The 17740-nt window shown below is 46.5% G+C and overlaps 1 protein-coding gene across 6 annotated transcripts in view; it reads left to right on the top strand.

Moving 5' to 3' along the window:
• Positions 1-12975, top strand: part of Kansl3 (KAT8 regulatory NSL complex subunit 3) — a 35922-nt gene extending 22947 nt beyond the window's left edge. For 4 of the 6 annotated variants that reach the window (XM_021175281.2, XM_021175311.3, XM_021175304.3 and 1 more), the window contains 8 exons: positions 425-502; positions 1685-1876; positions 2243-2324; positions 2694-2824; positions 3558-3667; positions 4027-4249; positions 4534-4667; positions 11037-12975. In XM_021175281.2, coding sequence (XP_021030940.1) covers positions 425-502; positions 1685-1876; positions 2243-2324; positions 2694-2824; positions 3558-3667; positions 4027-4249; positions 4534-4667; positions 11037-11057 — 971 coding nt within the window. In that variant the 3' untranslated portion in view covers positions 11058-12975. The remainder of the gene's footprint in view (positions 1-424; positions 503-1684; positions 1877-2242; positions 2325-2693; positions 2825-3557; positions 3668-4026; positions 4250-4533; positions 4668-11036) is intronic. The other 2 variants (XM_021175288.1, XM_021175293.2) reach the window with 2 other exon arrangements.
• Positions 12976-17740: the final 4765 nt, after the last annotated feature.

The raw sequence follows: 17740 nt of genomic DNA, 5'->3' as shown, positions 1-17740 counted from the left end.
CCTTAGAATTTAGTGAAGGCAGAGCCAGCAGGTTGCTGTATCTCTGGGTAGCATGATTAGTGGAGAAATGTAAGGTGGTCTGGAAGTCTGAGTGGTGAGCTGGGTTTAAGATGGGAGCCATGAGTGTCAGTGGGAAAGCAGCATCCATACAACCATGGCTTAGGCAGAGCTGATGGGTGGGTAGGGAACAGTAGTTAACAGAACTCTCACTGCCTGCTGACCCCTCTATTTGGAGGTGACTTGCCCTAGCTTGTTGAGGCTTGGCAACAGCCCCGTGTGACAATTACACAGCAAAGTCAGGTTCCAGATCCGTGTGGTTCCCTTAGAAAGAATGGTTGACGGTTTTCATCTTTTCCTTGTTCCCACTCTGTTCCTCCATTCTCTAGCTGGCTGTGATTCTATAATTCTTTCTGATTCATTCCAGCACAGTTTGCTGCTTTTCTGAAACAAAACATGCTGGTGAGGAAAGCTTTTCCTCCTGGCACCTCCTCCTGTCTCTTTGGTGAGTATTGCTTTCACCTGCTCGCCTAGGCTTACTGCTCTCTTCCCTGCCTCTCAGTGTTCTCTGCTCTCCACTGTTTTTTTCTCTTCCTTTCTCTCTGTCTCCCAGCTCCTTGTACTAGCTCCCTTGCTTATGTTCTCCCTGTTGGTTTCTCATGGTGGCATTTCTTGCTTTCTCACTTTTTTCTGCCACGCTCCTTGGCTCTGAGTCTCCCTTTTATGCTTGTATGCCTGTGGCCTGCTTGCCTTCATGTGAGCCTGCATTTCCTTGTCTGTTTTCTCCCTGCCTTGGTTGTTTCCATCCTGATTGCTGCAAGTACAAGAGAGCTACTTAGAGCACTCCTCTGTCTTAGGCTAGTACATTCATCCCTAAGCAGCCCTTGATTCCCTCACTGTAGCCCCGTGCCAGCAACCCCAATGTTCATTGGCCTGCTGTCTTGCTCACTACAGAAGAGACTTCTGAGGTTACAGAGCAGGAAACTGAGAAAGTATAAAGGTTATCAAGTCTAGGGAGGCACGGGACGCTTGCCTTTATACACAGTGATCTGTTTGAGTTAATGGAAGTCCATATCCCTAGACCTGGTTGGGACATGGGCCACTTCTGTCTTATTTGGGCAGCAGCTGAAATGCTACCTCACCTAGTAGTTCCTGAGAGCCAGCAACTCCTGGTAGCAGTCTGTCTGCCTTACCTCCACTTGACAAGCAAAGCCCTCAGCCTCAAGTACCTAATGCATGATGGAGGCTGCGGAAGCCCTGGGAAAACTCCCTTGTGCAGAGGATTAGGTGGCCTGCCTGTGGATGTTCCTTATAGGCTGTTTACTGTCCCCAGCTATGGGACAACTTGGGAGAAGTTGATTAACAGGGAAATGACCAACTTCTTCGAGTCTGGAAAGTGCTGAGAAAACTCTTTACTTAGTTCTCTGATGGGGTTGGTTCTGCTAGATGGCGTCTGCATGCCTTTTATCCTTTGGTTCCCAACAGCTCAAGGCCCCTTGTCTCCCTACTCCAGGGCAACTGAGATGGGCTGAGTTATCTCTGAGATACTCCAAGTCAGGTCCCCAATGGGTGGGACAACCTGTACCTGTGTCCCTTTTCCTGTGCAACTTCCACATGTCTCTTCTGGCTGGCTTGGCTTGTGGTACTTATAAGTTATGGAAGATCTTACCTCAGCTCTGTTTCTTAGTTCCCATTTCATCAGAATCAGTGGAGGACATAGAGAAAGAAGAGCTTCGGGTCCAGCTTAAGAGGCACCATTCTTCCAGTCCTCTTCCTGGAGCAAAGCCTTCCAAGCGACCAAAGATCAAAGTGTCCCTGATCTCCCAAGGGGACACAATTGGAGGACCTTGCACTCTTTCTCAAGGTGGAACACCTGAAGGTGAGTCTTTTGTGCTGTCTTTGATAAAGGCTGATCAGCATTCCCAGGCTTGGCAGGCAACCCAGCCTCTGTCAGTCAATGGTCACCTGGAACAGAGATGGTCTGAGGTCACACATGGTGGAAAGTGGTAGTCACCTGTCTCAAGAAGGAAGACAATATAAGAGTACTTGTGGGGCCATTTAGAACATTATACACTTTGTCCATTTGGGGTTTTAATTAAGGTAATTGAAAGCTTAAAAAATGGAAGGAAGGAAGAACCCCAGCTCTCCCGGAATAGCATAGCTGTCCTTTTTCACCTTCCATCTTAAATTCAGCCTTGGTTTAGGGGCAAGTTAGGACCTAGCTTTGGTCTTGATTATTCTGCAGCTGCCGGAGGGAAGCCCATCACCATGACCCTGGGAGCTTCAGCAGGAGCCAAGGAACTCACTGGACTTCTCACTACAGCCAAGTGAGTCTGCCTTTGCTCTCCTAGTCTTCCTCCTCTTCACTCAACTTCTGCTTCTTTTGGTCTTCAGGGAAGTTGAGAGATTCTAGAGTCAGTTGTAGGCATGTGACTTTTTTCTGATTGGGAGCTTTCTTTCATTTCTGACAGTCTTGAGTTCATTTTTCCTTATGATATTGCAGAGCATCCACTGACTTTACCCAGGACTTGAGTTCTTTCATTTAGGCCTGGCTTTTAGAAGGATAGAGGTGGGGCTTAGAAACTGAAACAGAAACCAAAGATTCTTCCTTGCCGGACTTCACTCGGGATGGGATACCCCGTTGTGGCTGTGGGCTGCTGCTCTTTGGATGACAGGGCTCCTTTCTTTCTTTCCAGGTCAAGTTCTTCTGAAGGTGGAGGTACAGCCAGCACAACCCCATCAGTGGCTTCCAGCAGTGCCACACCTAATGCTATCCACACGCTGCAGAGCCGCTTGGTGGCCACTTCCCCAGGCAGCTCCCTTCCAGGTATCTTGTCTTGGATCTGCTGCACAGGGGGGCGGTCTTAGACCAGTTCTGGAACTGGAGCGAGAAGAGTAGCTCTGCTCTCCCAGTGGTAGCAGAAGCTAATGGGAACTGGAATTAGCTTGTCTTCACTGTCGGTAGGGGCTGTGTCCTTTACTGTGAGGATGGACAATGCCTGTGTTGTTTCTTCTTTTTCGTACCTCCAACTAGATAAAGCTGGAGGTGGTGCTGAACTGGACTTCAGCAAAGTGAGATGTGTTTTACCTCTTTGATATCTACTTTTTCTGAGCCTAGCCTACCTGGAAGGGCTGATTGCTGATACCGTGGGTTAGGACATTGCTGAATTACCTCTCCCTTAAGATTTTACTTTCAGGTTGTTGGACTATATGTCATGTGGTCAAGTATCTGAATCCACTTGCTTTATTCTTATTTTCTGTAGAAGTAATTGAATTTGTGTTTCTGAAAAGTGAGATTCAAGCTCTCCATTTTTCTGTACAAAGTGTAGGACTGCTGGCTTAGAACAGATTGGAAGAGTAAATCCAAGGCAGTGTCTGGCATAGCACCTGTCCTTGTGTAGTAACTACTGTGTGTGCTGGGAAGGCTTTCCTGGTATCTTTCTGAGAGCAGGGTAGTGCTTAAGGGCAAGCTTAGGTTGTTGTAGGATGAAAGTGCTGTAGGCCGCTTGTGGGTAATACCCGGGACTGATGTCTGCTGCATCTGCCATGTCCTCTCCTAGGGACCGCTTCAGCCAGCAGCCTCCTCCAGGGCCTCAGCTTCAGCTTACAAGATATTAGCAGCAAGACCTCTGGCCTCCCAGGAAGTCCCTCCCCAGGGCCAGCCCCACAGGTATATCATCTGCTGTACTGGGTAGTGTGGGATAAGAACTTCTTATGGAAGGGAGGTTATGTCTGATATGAGTGGGTTAAGGACAAAAAGCCTTCTAAATACATAGTCAAGAAGCTACCAGACATTATAATCTATGACTTATTCTATGGGCTTAGATGAGTTTCTTGGCATCTCTGTCTGTGTCTTCACCTATAAAATAAGGTAATAATATTAGCTCTCTCATACATCTGTGATGCTTAAAAATAATATAAAGATAATAAAAATCCTGGAAGAGTACCTTGACATGTGCTGAGTGGGCTCTGCAGGCTCCGGTGTTGTTGTTGGGTGGTAACTTCTAATCATCTGCTTGTGTCCAATAGGCCACCAGTGTGAAATTGCCAACCCCCATGCAGAGTCTGGGTGCCATCACCACAGGCACGAGCACCATTGTCCGTACCATCCCTGTGGCCACCACTCTCTCCTCCTTGGGTGCCACTCCTGGTGGGAAGCCCACTGCCATTCACCAGCTGCTGACCAATGGGAGCCTCGCTAAGTTGGCAAGCAGCCTACCTGGCTTGGCTCAAATTTCCAACCAAGCATCAGGTAAGTCTCATGAAAATGATGGGGACTTCCAGCTCTGGGTATTTCCAGATCTTATATAGGCAAGGTGAACTTTCCTTGATTCTTGGATTCAGTTCTGTGGAACCTGCCCTCAGAAAGGTCTAGAGAACACAGACTGGTGCCTTTCAATTTTACTGACAGCGTAGACCTACCTACCCAGGAAGAAAGCCAAGATGTTGTTTTGGGAAGAAACTGTTACCTGAAAGTAGAGGCTAGAAATCAGTCCCCTGTCTTCCTATCTCTATGTCTGTCTGTCTCTTACTTAGGCTTAAAGGTCCCCACCACCATTACTCTGACGCTGCGTGGCCAGCCAAGCAGAATTACCACGCTAAGCCCTATGGGGTCAGGGGCAGCGCCGTCCGAGGAGCCCAACTCCCAGATGCTACCATCTAGTTCACAGGTGAGTTGGCCTGGGCAGACCCAGGAAGTGAGCAGGCTCCAGTCCTAGGTAAATGTGGGGCTGGCCAAAGTGTTGATCACACCTGCCATTGCACTGAAGTTGTTGGCAGACTAGATTCACATTTGGACTCTGAGGTTTCTAGCCTTGTCACTTTGATTTTCCTTCTCTGTAAAACTGTCTGTTGTGAGAATTGAGGTGGTGCATCTCCAAGGGCATCCGTGACTGGGTAGAATGTTTCTGAGTATTTCTCTCTTCTTCCCTTTCTCCTCCCTCTCTTGGTTTCATCATTCACAGCTTGTCAGTAGAGGCTGACTCTTGAATCCATGTCTTCATTGCTATCTTTAGGGCATAGCTAGTTTTTTTTACAGTTTACCCGGGAAGTAGCAGTCGATTCCTCTTAGCTGATTTCCGTTATGACTTTTTAAAGGAAAGTAAATGCTTCTGATCTACAGTGTTGATCTGAGCAGCCATCCAGAGACAGGAGGCTAAACAAGACTGTCCTGGTCCAACACTGCACTCTTCTACAGTAGCTGACTCCACTCGGCTGTCTGCATAGGAATGAGCGAGGCGTGGACAGACTGTATGTCTGCAGGCGGGCCCAGTCTGTCCCTACGGCCTGTGAAGGTTTTTTTGTGTTTTGTTTTCTGACAGGGTTTCTCTGTGTAGCTACCTAGAACTCTCTCTGTAGACCAGGCTGGCCTCGGACTCAAAGATCTGCCTTCCTCTGCCTCCCAAGCACTGGGATTAAAGGCATGTACCACCATTGCCTGGCTTTAGACCTAGTACTGCCCAGCTACTGGCCTAGTGTTTTTCATATCTCTCTCTCTCTCTCTTTTTTTTTTTTTTGCAATTACAAAAATAATTATGCTTACTAAATTATTGGAACATTACAGGAACAGTGTAATTTAGGGATGTTTACAGTTCTCAGTGCTATTCTCATAGATTCTGTAATAGCTTGACAGGGTGAAAAGAACTTAGGGTAGGAACTCAAGACCAAGTCTGGCGGCAGGAACTGCAGCATAGACCAAGGAGGAACACTGTTTAATGGCTTGTCTGTGGCTTGCTCACCTTGTTTTGTTGTTGTTGTTTGTTTGTTTGTTTGTTTGTTTGTTTGTTTTTCGAGACAGGGTTTCTCTGTGTAGCCCTGGCTGTCCTGTAACTCACTCTGTAGACCAGGCTGGCCTCGGACTCAGAAATCCGCCTGCCTCTGCCGCCCGAGTGCTGGGATTAAAGGCGTGCGCCACCATGCCCGGCATTCACCTTGCTTTCTTATACACCCCAGGACCACATGCCCAGGAGCGGCAGTGCTTATGGTGAGCTGAGCCCTCCCACATCAGTGCTCTGCTAGTTACATATATGCAGTGTGATTATGGAAGCCCTTTGTCAGTTGAGGTTCCTCTTTCCAGATAACTCTAGCTGTGTCAAGTTAGGGAAAAACAACAACAAAAAACCCCCTAGATCATAGGTGGGGATTAGAGGACAACTTTTTAGAGTTGGATCTTGGTCACTTCAATGTGAGTTTTTACATACAGTAAAACAAACAGTGGTTTTATGTTAATCCTTTTTCTGTTACGCAGTTTCTTACGCTTTATCCTGGTCAGTAGATTGCCTTTATTTTATTATTCTTATTTTTTGTGTATGAGTTTTGTCTGCATATTTATGTGTGCATTCCTGGGACCCTCAGAGTTCTGAAGAAGGCTCCACATCCTTTGGAATTGGAGTCAAGAACAATTGTAAGCTGCCATGTTGGTGCCAGGTACCAAATTATGACCCTTTGCAGGAACTGCAAGTGCTTTTAAATACTGAGCCATCTCATCTACCTTTGCATATTATATTTTTTGAGAGGATCAGGCCCAGGCTGGTCCTGAATTTAATATGTAACTAAGGATTGCCTTGAACTCCTGGTCCTCGTTTCTGTACCTCCTGAGTTCTCCAGTTACAGGTGCATGTGTGTCACTTCCTTCAGTTCCTTGTATAATACTTAGGATTTAACCCAGCGTCCCATGCAGACTAGGCAAACACTGCCTGCCAGAGCTCTAGTCCAAGCCATTTTATCTTTTTTTGTTTGTTTGTTTGTTTTTGTTTTTTGAGACAGGGTTTCTCTGTGTAGCCCTGGCTGTCCTGGAACTCACTTTGTAGACCAGGCTGGTCTGGAACTCAGAAATCCGCCTGCTGGGATTAAAGGCGTTGCACCACCACGCCCAGCCCATTTTATCTTTTTATTCAACATTTGGCTTTTAACTTCTATTTCTGGATCTTGTATGGTGTGTGTGTCTGTCTGTCTGTCTGTTTGTGGTGTATGTCCGTGCATTTTGCTCACACTTGTGTGCTGGTGCCAGAGCTTAGCATTGGGGTTATCTTTCTCATTCACTTCTCCACTGTAGTTTTGGAGACAGGATCTCTCGGTGACTCTGGAACTTGTCGTGTCTGCTAGGGTTGGGCAGACCTCAGGCCTCCAGGAGTACAGGTGCTCACTGTAAGTGTTGTATGAGCAGGAAGGAACCTGAAGTCAGGCCCTCAGGCCGACTCAGTGCTTAGCCTACTGTGCCATCTCCCCAGTTCCCTTTTTGATTTATTTTTTTAAGACGGGGTCTTGCTGAATTGCTCAGGTTTGCCTCAAGGCTGTGATCATTCTACTTCAGCCTCCCAAATAGCTAGGATTACATGCATACAGCTAAAAATTTTTCTTTTGAGATAGGGTCTCATTGTATAGCTCTGGCTGGTCTGGAGTTTGATAATATAAACCAGGCTGGCCTCAAACTGACTGAGATCACTCACATCTGCTAGAATATGCCCAGCCATCTTTGTTTGTTTGTTTACAAGTTTCCCTTTAGAAGGGCAGCATAGACTGCCCTACATTTGACTCTTCTTTTCTGTCCTCGGGGCAGCGTTTGACTTATGTAGAAGACTCACAGCCTCAGCCTTGCAAGTCCTGGGACCACAGGCGTGCACACCATGCACTTTTATTTACCTTTCACCCATTGAAGTAAAGGGTGAATCTGTTTATCCTTAAAAAACATTTGAAGTTCTCTGCTTTAATATTCCATGTAACTCTACACATGTGAGTCTGTCGTATGACCTTGTTCTTTCTCTTTCTATACTAGCCTTCTGTTGTCTGACAGTGCAGGTGCCCAGCCCTCTTAGAATCATCCCCATGAGATGACTGAACATCAACAGTTCTTTTTTGGTGAAAATGATTCATTAAATAGCCTTCCTAATATTCCGTTGTCTGAATCGGGGGTGGGTGGGTATTGTTTTGTTTTCAGCATGCCCTGTTGGATTCTTGTTGTTTGGGTTTATTTCTTTGAGATGGGTCTTGTTGTGTAACCCTGGGTGGCCTTACACTTTTGATCCTCTTGGCTTAGCCTTTCAAATGCCAGGACTGCATTATTTTCCATCAGTTTTATCCTGTTTTGTCTGAGATGGGGTCACCCTGTGTTGTTCAGACTGGCCTCAGATGTCTCCCAGGTGCCAGTGTAATTCCAGAGTCACAGATGCACGCTGCCATCTCCCCTTCTTGCTCTTTTCTGCAACCCTTGTTACTTTCATTATGTGTACAAAGGACACAAGGCCCTGTCACAGGAGAACAGGCTGGAAACAGAAGCGTCTGCTGGTTAATGGGGTGCTTATCCTTTCCATTTGCTTCTGTTTCACTTGGAATTTTAGGCTCCACTTATAGTATTAGACTGTAGGTTTCCCTTTGTTTTTTGCTTCCACCTCGTGTGTGTGTGTGTGTGTGTGTGTGTGTGTGTGTGTTTAGTGTTGTTAACTAGTTTTGTAAAAGATAATTTTGGTCCTTGTAGAATACAATAGGAAGAGTTTTGTTTTTTGTTGTACACTACAGCAGACAGTACAGAAGTTCTTCTGTTCCTTCGTGCTTTGATGGGGACTGAACAAAGGGGCTGTGCAGCAGAATGCAGGTTGCTGCTCTTCTCTAAAGAAGACATCCACCTCATTTTCCATGCTGAGTCGAAGCGCTGCATGAAAGCTGGGTTTTCCTCATTGCTTTAACCCAGATTAGTTTTCATGTGAATAAAATGGGTACATTATTGCTGGGCGGGGTCCACTGTGGTCCTTCTCCAACAGGAAAGGGGTTATCAAGTCCATGTTTCCAGTTTTATCTCTGTTCACCTGGCCTAACAGTGTGATTTTAAAAGAAAGAACTCTGTGCTTCAGGTTAGACTTGGTTTTCAGCTCTTAGCTGTGTGATCCTGGGCAAATCACTTGAATTCTTGAGGTTTGGGCCTTATTATCTAGCTTGGTGTAGAAATTGACTTAAGTAGGTAGGGTTTCTATTGCTGTGATAAAATACCAGAGCACACTGCACCATGAAACAGAGTCTGGCAGAAACCTTAGGGGATGCTGCTTGCTGGCTGGCTCTCATTCCTTGCTCAGCTGGGGTCCAGCCCAGGGGTAGCATTGTGCACAGTGAGCTTGGCTCTCTCACAGTCAAGAAGATACACCACAGGCCAGTCTAGGGGTGGGGAGGGTATTTCCTCAATTGAGGTTCTCTCAAAATTAGTCTTATCTTGTGTCGAGTTAACATAAAACTAACCAGCTAAGCCAAGGACCTTAGAAACACAAATGCTTAAATGATGAAAAACCAAACTACCCACATTTGATATTTTTGAGGCTGTTGGAAATGTGAACACTCAGTGGGTACTTGTTGATAAAAGGCACTGTTTGCTTTCTGTTGAGACGTGCCCACAAGAATATAGTTCAGACCAGTCCCTATTTTAGCATTCTGCAGGTTCCTAAGTACTGGGGTTACATATACTTGTCCTTGTGCCTAGCATTTGTTAAATTCTTTATATGTGACAGTGATATTTTACCTAATTTTTGTTTTGTTGTTTGAGAAAGGGTCTTACTATATAAACTCCTGGCTGGCCTGGAGCTCACTTTGTAGAGCAGGCTAGCCTCAAACTCAGAGACGAACCTCTGCCTTTTTTTTTTTTTTTTAATTTAAACATGAGTACACTGTGCTGTCTTCAGACACATCAGATCCCATTTTAGATGTTTGTGAGCCATCATGTGGTTGCTGGGAATTGAACTCAGGACCTCTGGAAAAGCAGTCAATACTCTTAACTGCTGAACCACCTCTCCAGCCTACAGACCTGTGCTGGAGTTAAAGAAAGCAACTACCATGACCAGCTCATCTAATGAAAAATCGGTTCTTTTGGGGTGGGCGTGGTCAGGTGCTTGCCTAGCATGCATGAAGCCCTAAATACACCAAATGAGTCAGGCAGGATGGTGAATGCCTGTAATAGCAGCATCCAGGACCTGGATTAGCTGACCTAGACCAATGGGAACCTGACTTAAAGAAGTACTCGTTTCCTCCTCCTCTTCTTCCTCCTCCTTTTTCTCTTCCTCCTCCTCCTCTTCCTCCATCTCCTTATTTTATGGTTCTTAGTACTGGTGCATGGTACCAACTAATTTTTGTTAGATCCATAAAATGCTTCCTTGATGGGCTTGAGCTATTGTTTGTCCTGACAGATAAGAGCTGCAGATAAAGAAGGCGGCTATGTTGTACCCTACATTCCCAGTCTCTGTGTCCTTCTGATCACACTGGTGGTGGCCGCCTGGGAGGCCCTTGTCTAGTTGTTGTCCATGGCAGTGTGCCACACTACAGCTTTGCAGGAGTCCCTGCTCAGTTACACTCACTTAGATCAGGACAGTGACCTCCTGTGTGCACCCCTGTCCTGGGGCTCTGTATGCAAGTAGGGAGTGGGTCCTTCATCAAACCCTTCATCCTTCCCTCCCATGCTCTTAGTCTTCTTCACTGTGTTCTTGGGGTTTCTATCCGTGTGACATGTAGAAACACGGTAGCCTAGCGAGTAGATGTCATCTGTCCACCTGTGCCCTCTTCCCAGGCTGCAAGGCTCAACATCCAAAATTCCCATGACCTAAAGATGATACTGTCGTAACAGTTGTGGACATTTATTTCCCTTTCAGGTTGTCTAGTGATGTACTTGTTTCCTATTCTCTGTGTTCCTTTCCTGTCCTTGGGTGTGATAAATACAACCAAGAGCTGATGTTTGTGGTTGAGCGAGAATTATACTGTTGATGCTTTATGCAGGTTATCTTACTTAATCCCTGCAGTATTCCTGGGAAGCAGGTGCTGTCATTTGTGTCCCAGGTGAGAGGGGAGCTCACAGAGCCTCTGAGCTAGTGAGTCCTTACCCCAAGTTGTAGCCCAGTGGGCCTGACTGTAGAATCCAAGTTCTCTTACATGCATAACACCAGAGCAGAGCGTCTTATTTCCTATTGATCGTTACATTGGCTTACATTCTTGGGAGTGGGATGATTGGGTCAGAGGAGGGGTCTAGTCTGGCTAAACTTTGACCCCTTTTCACCCTTTTTTTGCCACAGCGTCTGCCTCCAGCACCCTGAGTATGCCAGCAAAATGTCCTTACCAGGTTGGTGAAAACTGCCTCAAGGTGAACCGTGTGGTCCTGCTGAACCGGCTGAGTGTCTGAAGACATCCTTAAGACAGCCATTTTCACCTGTCTACTAGCTGTCTTTGGGGTTGGGCCTCTGGCTTGAGAAAACATTAGGCCAGGTGATATAAGGCCAGCAAGTTGCTTCCTGGGATCCCCAGGTCTGGCATAGTTGGATAGTTGGCATTTATACCCCAACACTGATGTAATTTGACCCCAGTGTCAGTATAGAACGGCTCACTGCAGTTTCATGATGAAGGCAGGAAGAAGTGGGCTGTCAGCTGCCAGCCCTTAGCTGCTCTAAGATGTGGGGAATGGTGGTTACCATGTGATGGCTGGCCCCTTCCTCTTCCTCACAATGTTTTGTGCAATCGCCTGTAGAAGAGAGCCTGTAGGTCCAAAAAGAGGGATGGACAGCAAAGGAAGTAGTTGGCAAGGCATACCCAAGGGCCCTATGCTGCTGGCAGCTTGGGCTTGGAGCTCTGCATGACACTTGAGGGCCTAAGAAAAGCTAGAAAAATGGAATTTACCAAGTCAGGGAAACTGCGAATCCCTGAGAGTCCTATGTGCTGCCTGGCAATGAAGCAATTGACCAGCTACCATGCTATCTCTGCTGTTGTAGGAAGCTTGGGGCAGTAGGACAGGGAAGGCTGTGCTTCAGAGTTTGTCTCCTTTCTTAGAACTCTGCCTTTCTGCTTAGAAGTAGGAAGGTTGTTGACTACTGTGTGAGGCTCCGGGGCCAGCCTGAGCCTTGTAGACTGTGGTCCTGGTGATGTGGGCACTGACGATGGAGCAGAGCCTCTCATTTCCTGTGACGCTGTGCAGATGGAGCTTGGAGTTTGGCTCTGAGCTTGTGTTCAAGGCTCCTTTCCCTTTCATACTTAGAAAGTTTCTGTTAAGATGAGAAATAAAGCAACTCAAGTGTGATTTTGGTCACGGGGCCATATACAGCTACACCAAAGCCCTCTCACCTATAATCTGAGTGGACACAGTGTGGAGGAGCCTCAGGCAAGTCAGGTCAGAGACGGGTGATAGGACGCGAGAGGTCTCCAGTCTCCACACCTCGCCTTAGCTGTGGAGTTGCACTCAGTGGTTCACAGAGTGGAGCTGTCTTCTGAAATTCAGAAGGCATTCAGAGAATTTGAGAAGGTATGAAATCTGGATGAGGCGCGCCTAGCGCTGGGGCCTTGATAGCTTCATAGGTCAGAGCATATAACCACCAAAAGAGAGGATAAGACTGGGAAAGTCTATGAAACCTTTAGGGATTGTTTAAGTTGGCAGAGGACCCTGAACAACCCTTTGTGACTTAGGAGAACAGCTTGAACAACACTGGAGGGCTGCTCCTGAAAGATGCTGCCCCTGTGTTCTGGAACCAAAGAAAACCTGTATCCTGCTTTGGTGGTTAATCTGTGCATCCCATGGGTGACTTCTGAGGCATAGCTTGCATACCTTGAAGAACTGCAAAACTGAGGAGGGGGAGCTGCAGCACACTGATCGTCACCTTTGAGGGGCTGACCAACGAGGAAGTGACTGGAGTCTGTAGACCATGTTCCTCAGGTCCCATCTCAAAGCACACCAGCTGGAATGTGGAGAGACACTTCACCCCACCCACCTCCTGGCAGACTTGAGGGTGTGGCCTCAGAAGGTAGTACTCTTATGAGTGTGTGGAAGGTCAGGAAGGCTTTACATTCTCTTTCAGGCAACCGAGGGCTTATGAATGCCCAGTGAGGAGGTCAGTGAGGAGCAAAGACAGCAACCTTCAGTTGCATCACTATAATAATTTGGGTTGGATGACTTCATAGAAGTGAGCCAGAGCAATGTTTCTGATCTTACGTTAGCAAAAAGAATAAAATACAAAACATTGAACTTTGCGTTGCTTCAGCTTGTTTTCATTTGGTTCTGCATGCTTTGGGAATTGCCTCCAGCCAGACTTTAGATGGAGTGATGGATGATGCCTGAGGTCATCTGGGGCTGTGAAGCCTGGGCACTGTATACAGGCCTAAAATTCACTGTGCAGCTAAACTGGCCTTAACTCCCAGTTCTTCTGCTTCTGCATACCGAGCCATGGGATTACAGGCATATACCTCCACACCCATCTTTCTCTCCCTTTATAGGTGGGGAAGAGGTTCTGGCTGATGTCTGTTCTGGGTTCTGAAATGGAAGACCAGAAATGGAGACTAGCCTAGGAAGTGAGGAGAATGTGGCCCTTTTCAGTTTTCCCATCAGGCAGGCCAAGAGTGATTGACGTTGCTTGAGTAGAGTTCCCACTAGGCCCATTGGGAGATGGGGGGTGGGATCTCTTGCTGTTCGTCCTAACACACGTTTGTGAATTTGCACCTTTGACTCTGAGATAAGTACTTAAAGGTTGGTAAGTGGGGTAGTGGTGGCGCATGCCTTTAATCCCGGCACTTGGGAGGCAGAGGTAGGTGGATTTCTGAGTTCGAGGCCAGCCTGGTCTACAAAGTGAGTTCCAGGACAGCCAGGGCTATACAGAGAAACCCTGTCTCAAAAAAAAGGTTGGTAAGTGGATTCTAACCTTAAGGTTACTTTTGTTTCTGTATCGAGAGGGACCTCCCCCACCCCCTTTGATCCTTAGGTCCTTCTGGTCTTCCCAGGACAGACATCAGCCCACAGCTCTTCATCACCTATAAAGGGAGAGATAGTTGAGTGTGCCAGTAAATACCTGGAACTCCAGCATTCAGGAGGTAGAAGCAGTGGTCAGCTTAGCTACACAGAGAATCTAAGGCCTGCCTTGGCATTAGATCTCTGGTGGAGACCATAGCTGTAGTAGACATTTGGCACATTAAACTGACTTCAGTAGAGCCAGCTGTTTTTCTTCACTTTCTCCCTAGGGTCCCTGAATCCACTGCTGAGTCATATGAAAGTTGAGGCTCTGATACAGTTAAGATGGAACGCGGTGCTGTGACTCAGCGGGTAAGAGCAGTGACTGCTCTTCCAAAGGTCCTGAGTTCAAATCCCAGCAACCACATGGTTGTTTACAACCACCCATAATATAATAAACAAATCTTTGGGCTGGAGTGAGCAGGGTTGCCCGGAGTGAGCAGAGGTCCTAAAAATTCAACTCCCAACAACCATATGAAAGCTCACAATCGTCTGTTCAGCTATAGTGTACTCATATACATAAATCTTAAAAGATGGAAGAAGTCTTTGTTCCCTTTCATCTTTTCTAAGCATGTGTTTAGGACTGGTAGTTGGAAGAGGCAGAGACTCATTGACTTCCTTAAGTGGGACTTATCACCTACCAGCTCCTTGTTTTGAGAAGGTTCTCGCTCAGCCCAGACTGGCACAGAACTCATATAACTCCCTGCCTTCTGTATGCTCTTAACTGCTGAGCTGTCTCTCCAGCCCCTCAGAATTAGATTTTTTTTCCCTGTTATCATAGCACTGTCTAGTATGGATTCCTTGATGGATCTCCATCTATCAGTTCAAAATCCAAAAACAACTCCATTGACCTGAGCCCATTTAGGAGCTAGCTCTTACTGTGTCCAGTCGCCTAATCCAGTTCCTACTGAGCCCTTCTGCTGCATGTGCTTTAAGAGTGGTAGTATAGGGGCTGGTGAGATGGCTCAGTGGGTAAGAGCACCCGACTGCTCTTCCGAAGGTCCGGAGTTCAAATCCCAGCACCCACATGGTGGCTCACAACCATCCGTAACGAGATCTGACTCCCTTTCTGGAGTGTCTGAAGACAGCTACAGTGTACTTATATATAATAAATAAATAAATCTTTAAAAAAAAAAAAAAAAAAGAGTGGTAGTATAAGCCGGGCATGGTGGCACATGCCTTTAATCCCAACACACAGGAGGCAGAGGCAGGAGTATTTCTGAGTTTGAGGCCAGCCTGCTCTACAAAGTGAGTTCCAGGATAGCCAGGGCTATACAGAGAAACCATGTCTCGAAACCCCCCCCCCCAAAAAAAAAAAAAAAGTGGTGTAGGCCTTGTGTACCCTCACCAGCTTTCCCCCATGGCTTTCTTTTCACCTAACTAGTACACCAAAATGAGAAAATTGAGGGCTGGAGAGATGACTCAGGGTAAAACTGCTAGTGCACTAGCCTGATGACCCAAGCTTGCTTCCCCAGAGCCCACATAAAAAGCTGGATTGGTTACATTCGTAACCTCAGCACTCCTACTGGGGAGGAAGGTAGAAGGTGGAAACGAGTGCCTGCAGGCTTGTGGGCTAGCTAGCCTGCGTTGATAGCGCAGCCGCAGAGACAAGAGACCCTGCCTCAACAAGGTCAGACGCAAGAGCCCTCTGACCTCCACTGCGCCATGACATGTAGTGCACATACAGGCTTTTTTTTTTTTTTTTTTTTGAATGTTGGCTCATTATGTGTGTGGTTCCTGCGACCACAGTCAAGACACACTGTTCTCTCGGGACAGAGTTCTTGCCCTACCCCTTGATAATCACTGCCCATCTCAGCTCATAGCAAGCACTAATCCCTGTGCTCTCTAAATAGAATAATACACAAATAGACCTGTACAGTACATGACCTTTGAGATTTTCTTTTTTCCCCCTCAGTGTAATTCCTTTGATGCCTGTCCAAGTCTTGTGACAGGGTAATATAGCTCATCTCTTCTATTGCAGAGGTGTGTCCATAGTTCGGCTATGCCTCAGCTTAAGCATTAGCCTGTTGACAGACCCTCTTTTTCCTTCAGTTTGTGAACAGAGCATGCATTTTATGGTTGATCATTGAAATCTTCAAGATGAACTGCATGCTGCAGCAGCAGCTGTCCCCTTGGGGTCAGCTGTGGTGCCTTCACAGACTCCATGATGCCTCATTTGTCCCTGTGTCCTGCTTCTTAGCTTTGACACACCAGTTACACTTCTTCTTGAGCCATGGCAGGAACACACTGCATGTTATTCCTGCGCTTTCTATAACAAGTCATTCTCACCATCATCTTGTTTCTGCCTCTGGGGCCAGTGAACTTGATGCCTTTAGCTGCAGCGGGTGATTGTATGCAAGTTTTTAGGTGAACAGCCAGAAGTATGCCGACTGGGCCTTGTGGTAAAGTTTTAGTTTTATAAGAAACTATCTTAGCTGTTTTCTAGGGTAGCCATGGCATTTTATACTCTCAGCAGCGGCATATGAGAGATACCTGCCCTCCAGTCTCCTCACAACTACGTGATGTCAGTCTAACAGCGTATGGACGATGGCTCATTCGGTCTTCCATATTTACTGAGTGAGAGTTGTTTATGGTCTGAGATGTGGTCCACTTTGCCCTATGTTCTGTGGACACTTAAGGGATGCCTCCTATTCTGATGCTGTCAGGTTCTATGGAGGTCAGTAAGATTCTGTTCACAGTCATATTCTTGAGTACCTGGTGGTCAGCCATACTTTTCTGCCAGGGTGGTATTGGAATCACCAGCTACAATCTCTTCAGCTCTTTAAAAGTTTTACTCACAAGTCTTACATTTCTGTGATTTGGTGCAAACACACTTGGGATTATTTTTTCCCCTGGGTTGGCCTGTTTTTCATTATGTAAGGTTCCTGTGTGTGGCTGTTAGCTTTTATCCCAAAGTCTGTCTTAACTTCTCTTTCTCTGGCTTGTATCTCTCTCAGCCCCACGCCCTTGTCTTGAGACAGCCCAGGACCTGTACACACTGAGGTGCACTCGGCCCTTCTCTGTTTAAATTTACCAATATGATTATATGAGACATGAATGTCTAGTGGACCAACTATGCTCAGCATGTGATTTTCCCATTTTCAATTGGTGGCTGCAGACTATTCCCATTACATATAATTACAGATCTGTCAGGGCTTTCGTCTGCCATCCAGTTCCTGTTTTCTGTTGTGTTGTTTGTTTTCTTTTCTCCTGCCGTTGAACTTTTTTTCTTATAGAATGCAGTTTTGATTGGCCTATAGTGTCTTTGATTGTATCTCCTGAGACTGCCTTTTTTGATGTGTGCTCTGAGGTGTTACATCATATGACCCACTGTGCTTTATGGTGCTGAAAGTCCAGCCAAGGCTTTCCACCACAGCCCAGTGCCTTACCACACTCTCCTCAGACTCCCTGCTGGGCCTCTCTTCCCTCTTCCAGTACAGATGTCTGAACTTTCAGAGCCTCGACGGGCGGGACTTGGAGTTTTTATTCAGAGATAATTTGGAACAAAAAAGGATGGTGGTGATCCATTTTTCACCCTCTCCCTTGCCCTTTCCTGCTGGTGCTCTGGGACTCTGGTCACTGTTTCTCCTCTGTTCAGAGAGCTTCATTTAGCTATGCCTCTAAAGGTCAACCAACAACAAATTCATCAACATCCTTTGTCTGGGAGTGAAAATTCTGGAAATATGTTGTGCCTAGAAGAAGTGTCAGAAGCAGGAAGCAGGATGCAAGTAGCCAAGGTGACCATCTGTGTCTAGTTGGTGTCAGACAGCCATACATACAGCCCAAACTCGAGCTACTTTTGGAAGGCTGGCATAAGTGACTCCATTTTTTTTTTTTTTTTTTTTTTTGGTTAGGTTTTGTGATAGGTCTCTCTGTGTTGTCCTGTGTGCCATCATGACTGTTTTGAACCTATTTTGAGTTTGACAGTTTCTCCTCTTTTTGTGTCATCTCGATGTTGGCATCTGTTAGCTGTCCTCTTGTTCATTCTGAGAATTTTTCTTCTTCAGCTCTATG

This window comes from Mus caroli, unplaced genomic scaffold, assembly GCF_978045245.1.
Source record: "Mus caroli unplaced genomic scaffold, Mus_caroli_1 scaffold_1, whole genome shotgun sequence".
Classification (NCBI taxonomy): domain Eukaryota; kingdom Metazoa; phylum Chordata; class Mammalia; order Rodentia; family Muridae; genus Mus; species Mus caroli.
The sequence above is the reverse complement of the archived record's forward strand: the minus strand, read 5'-3'. Positions and strand labels throughout refer to the sequence as shown.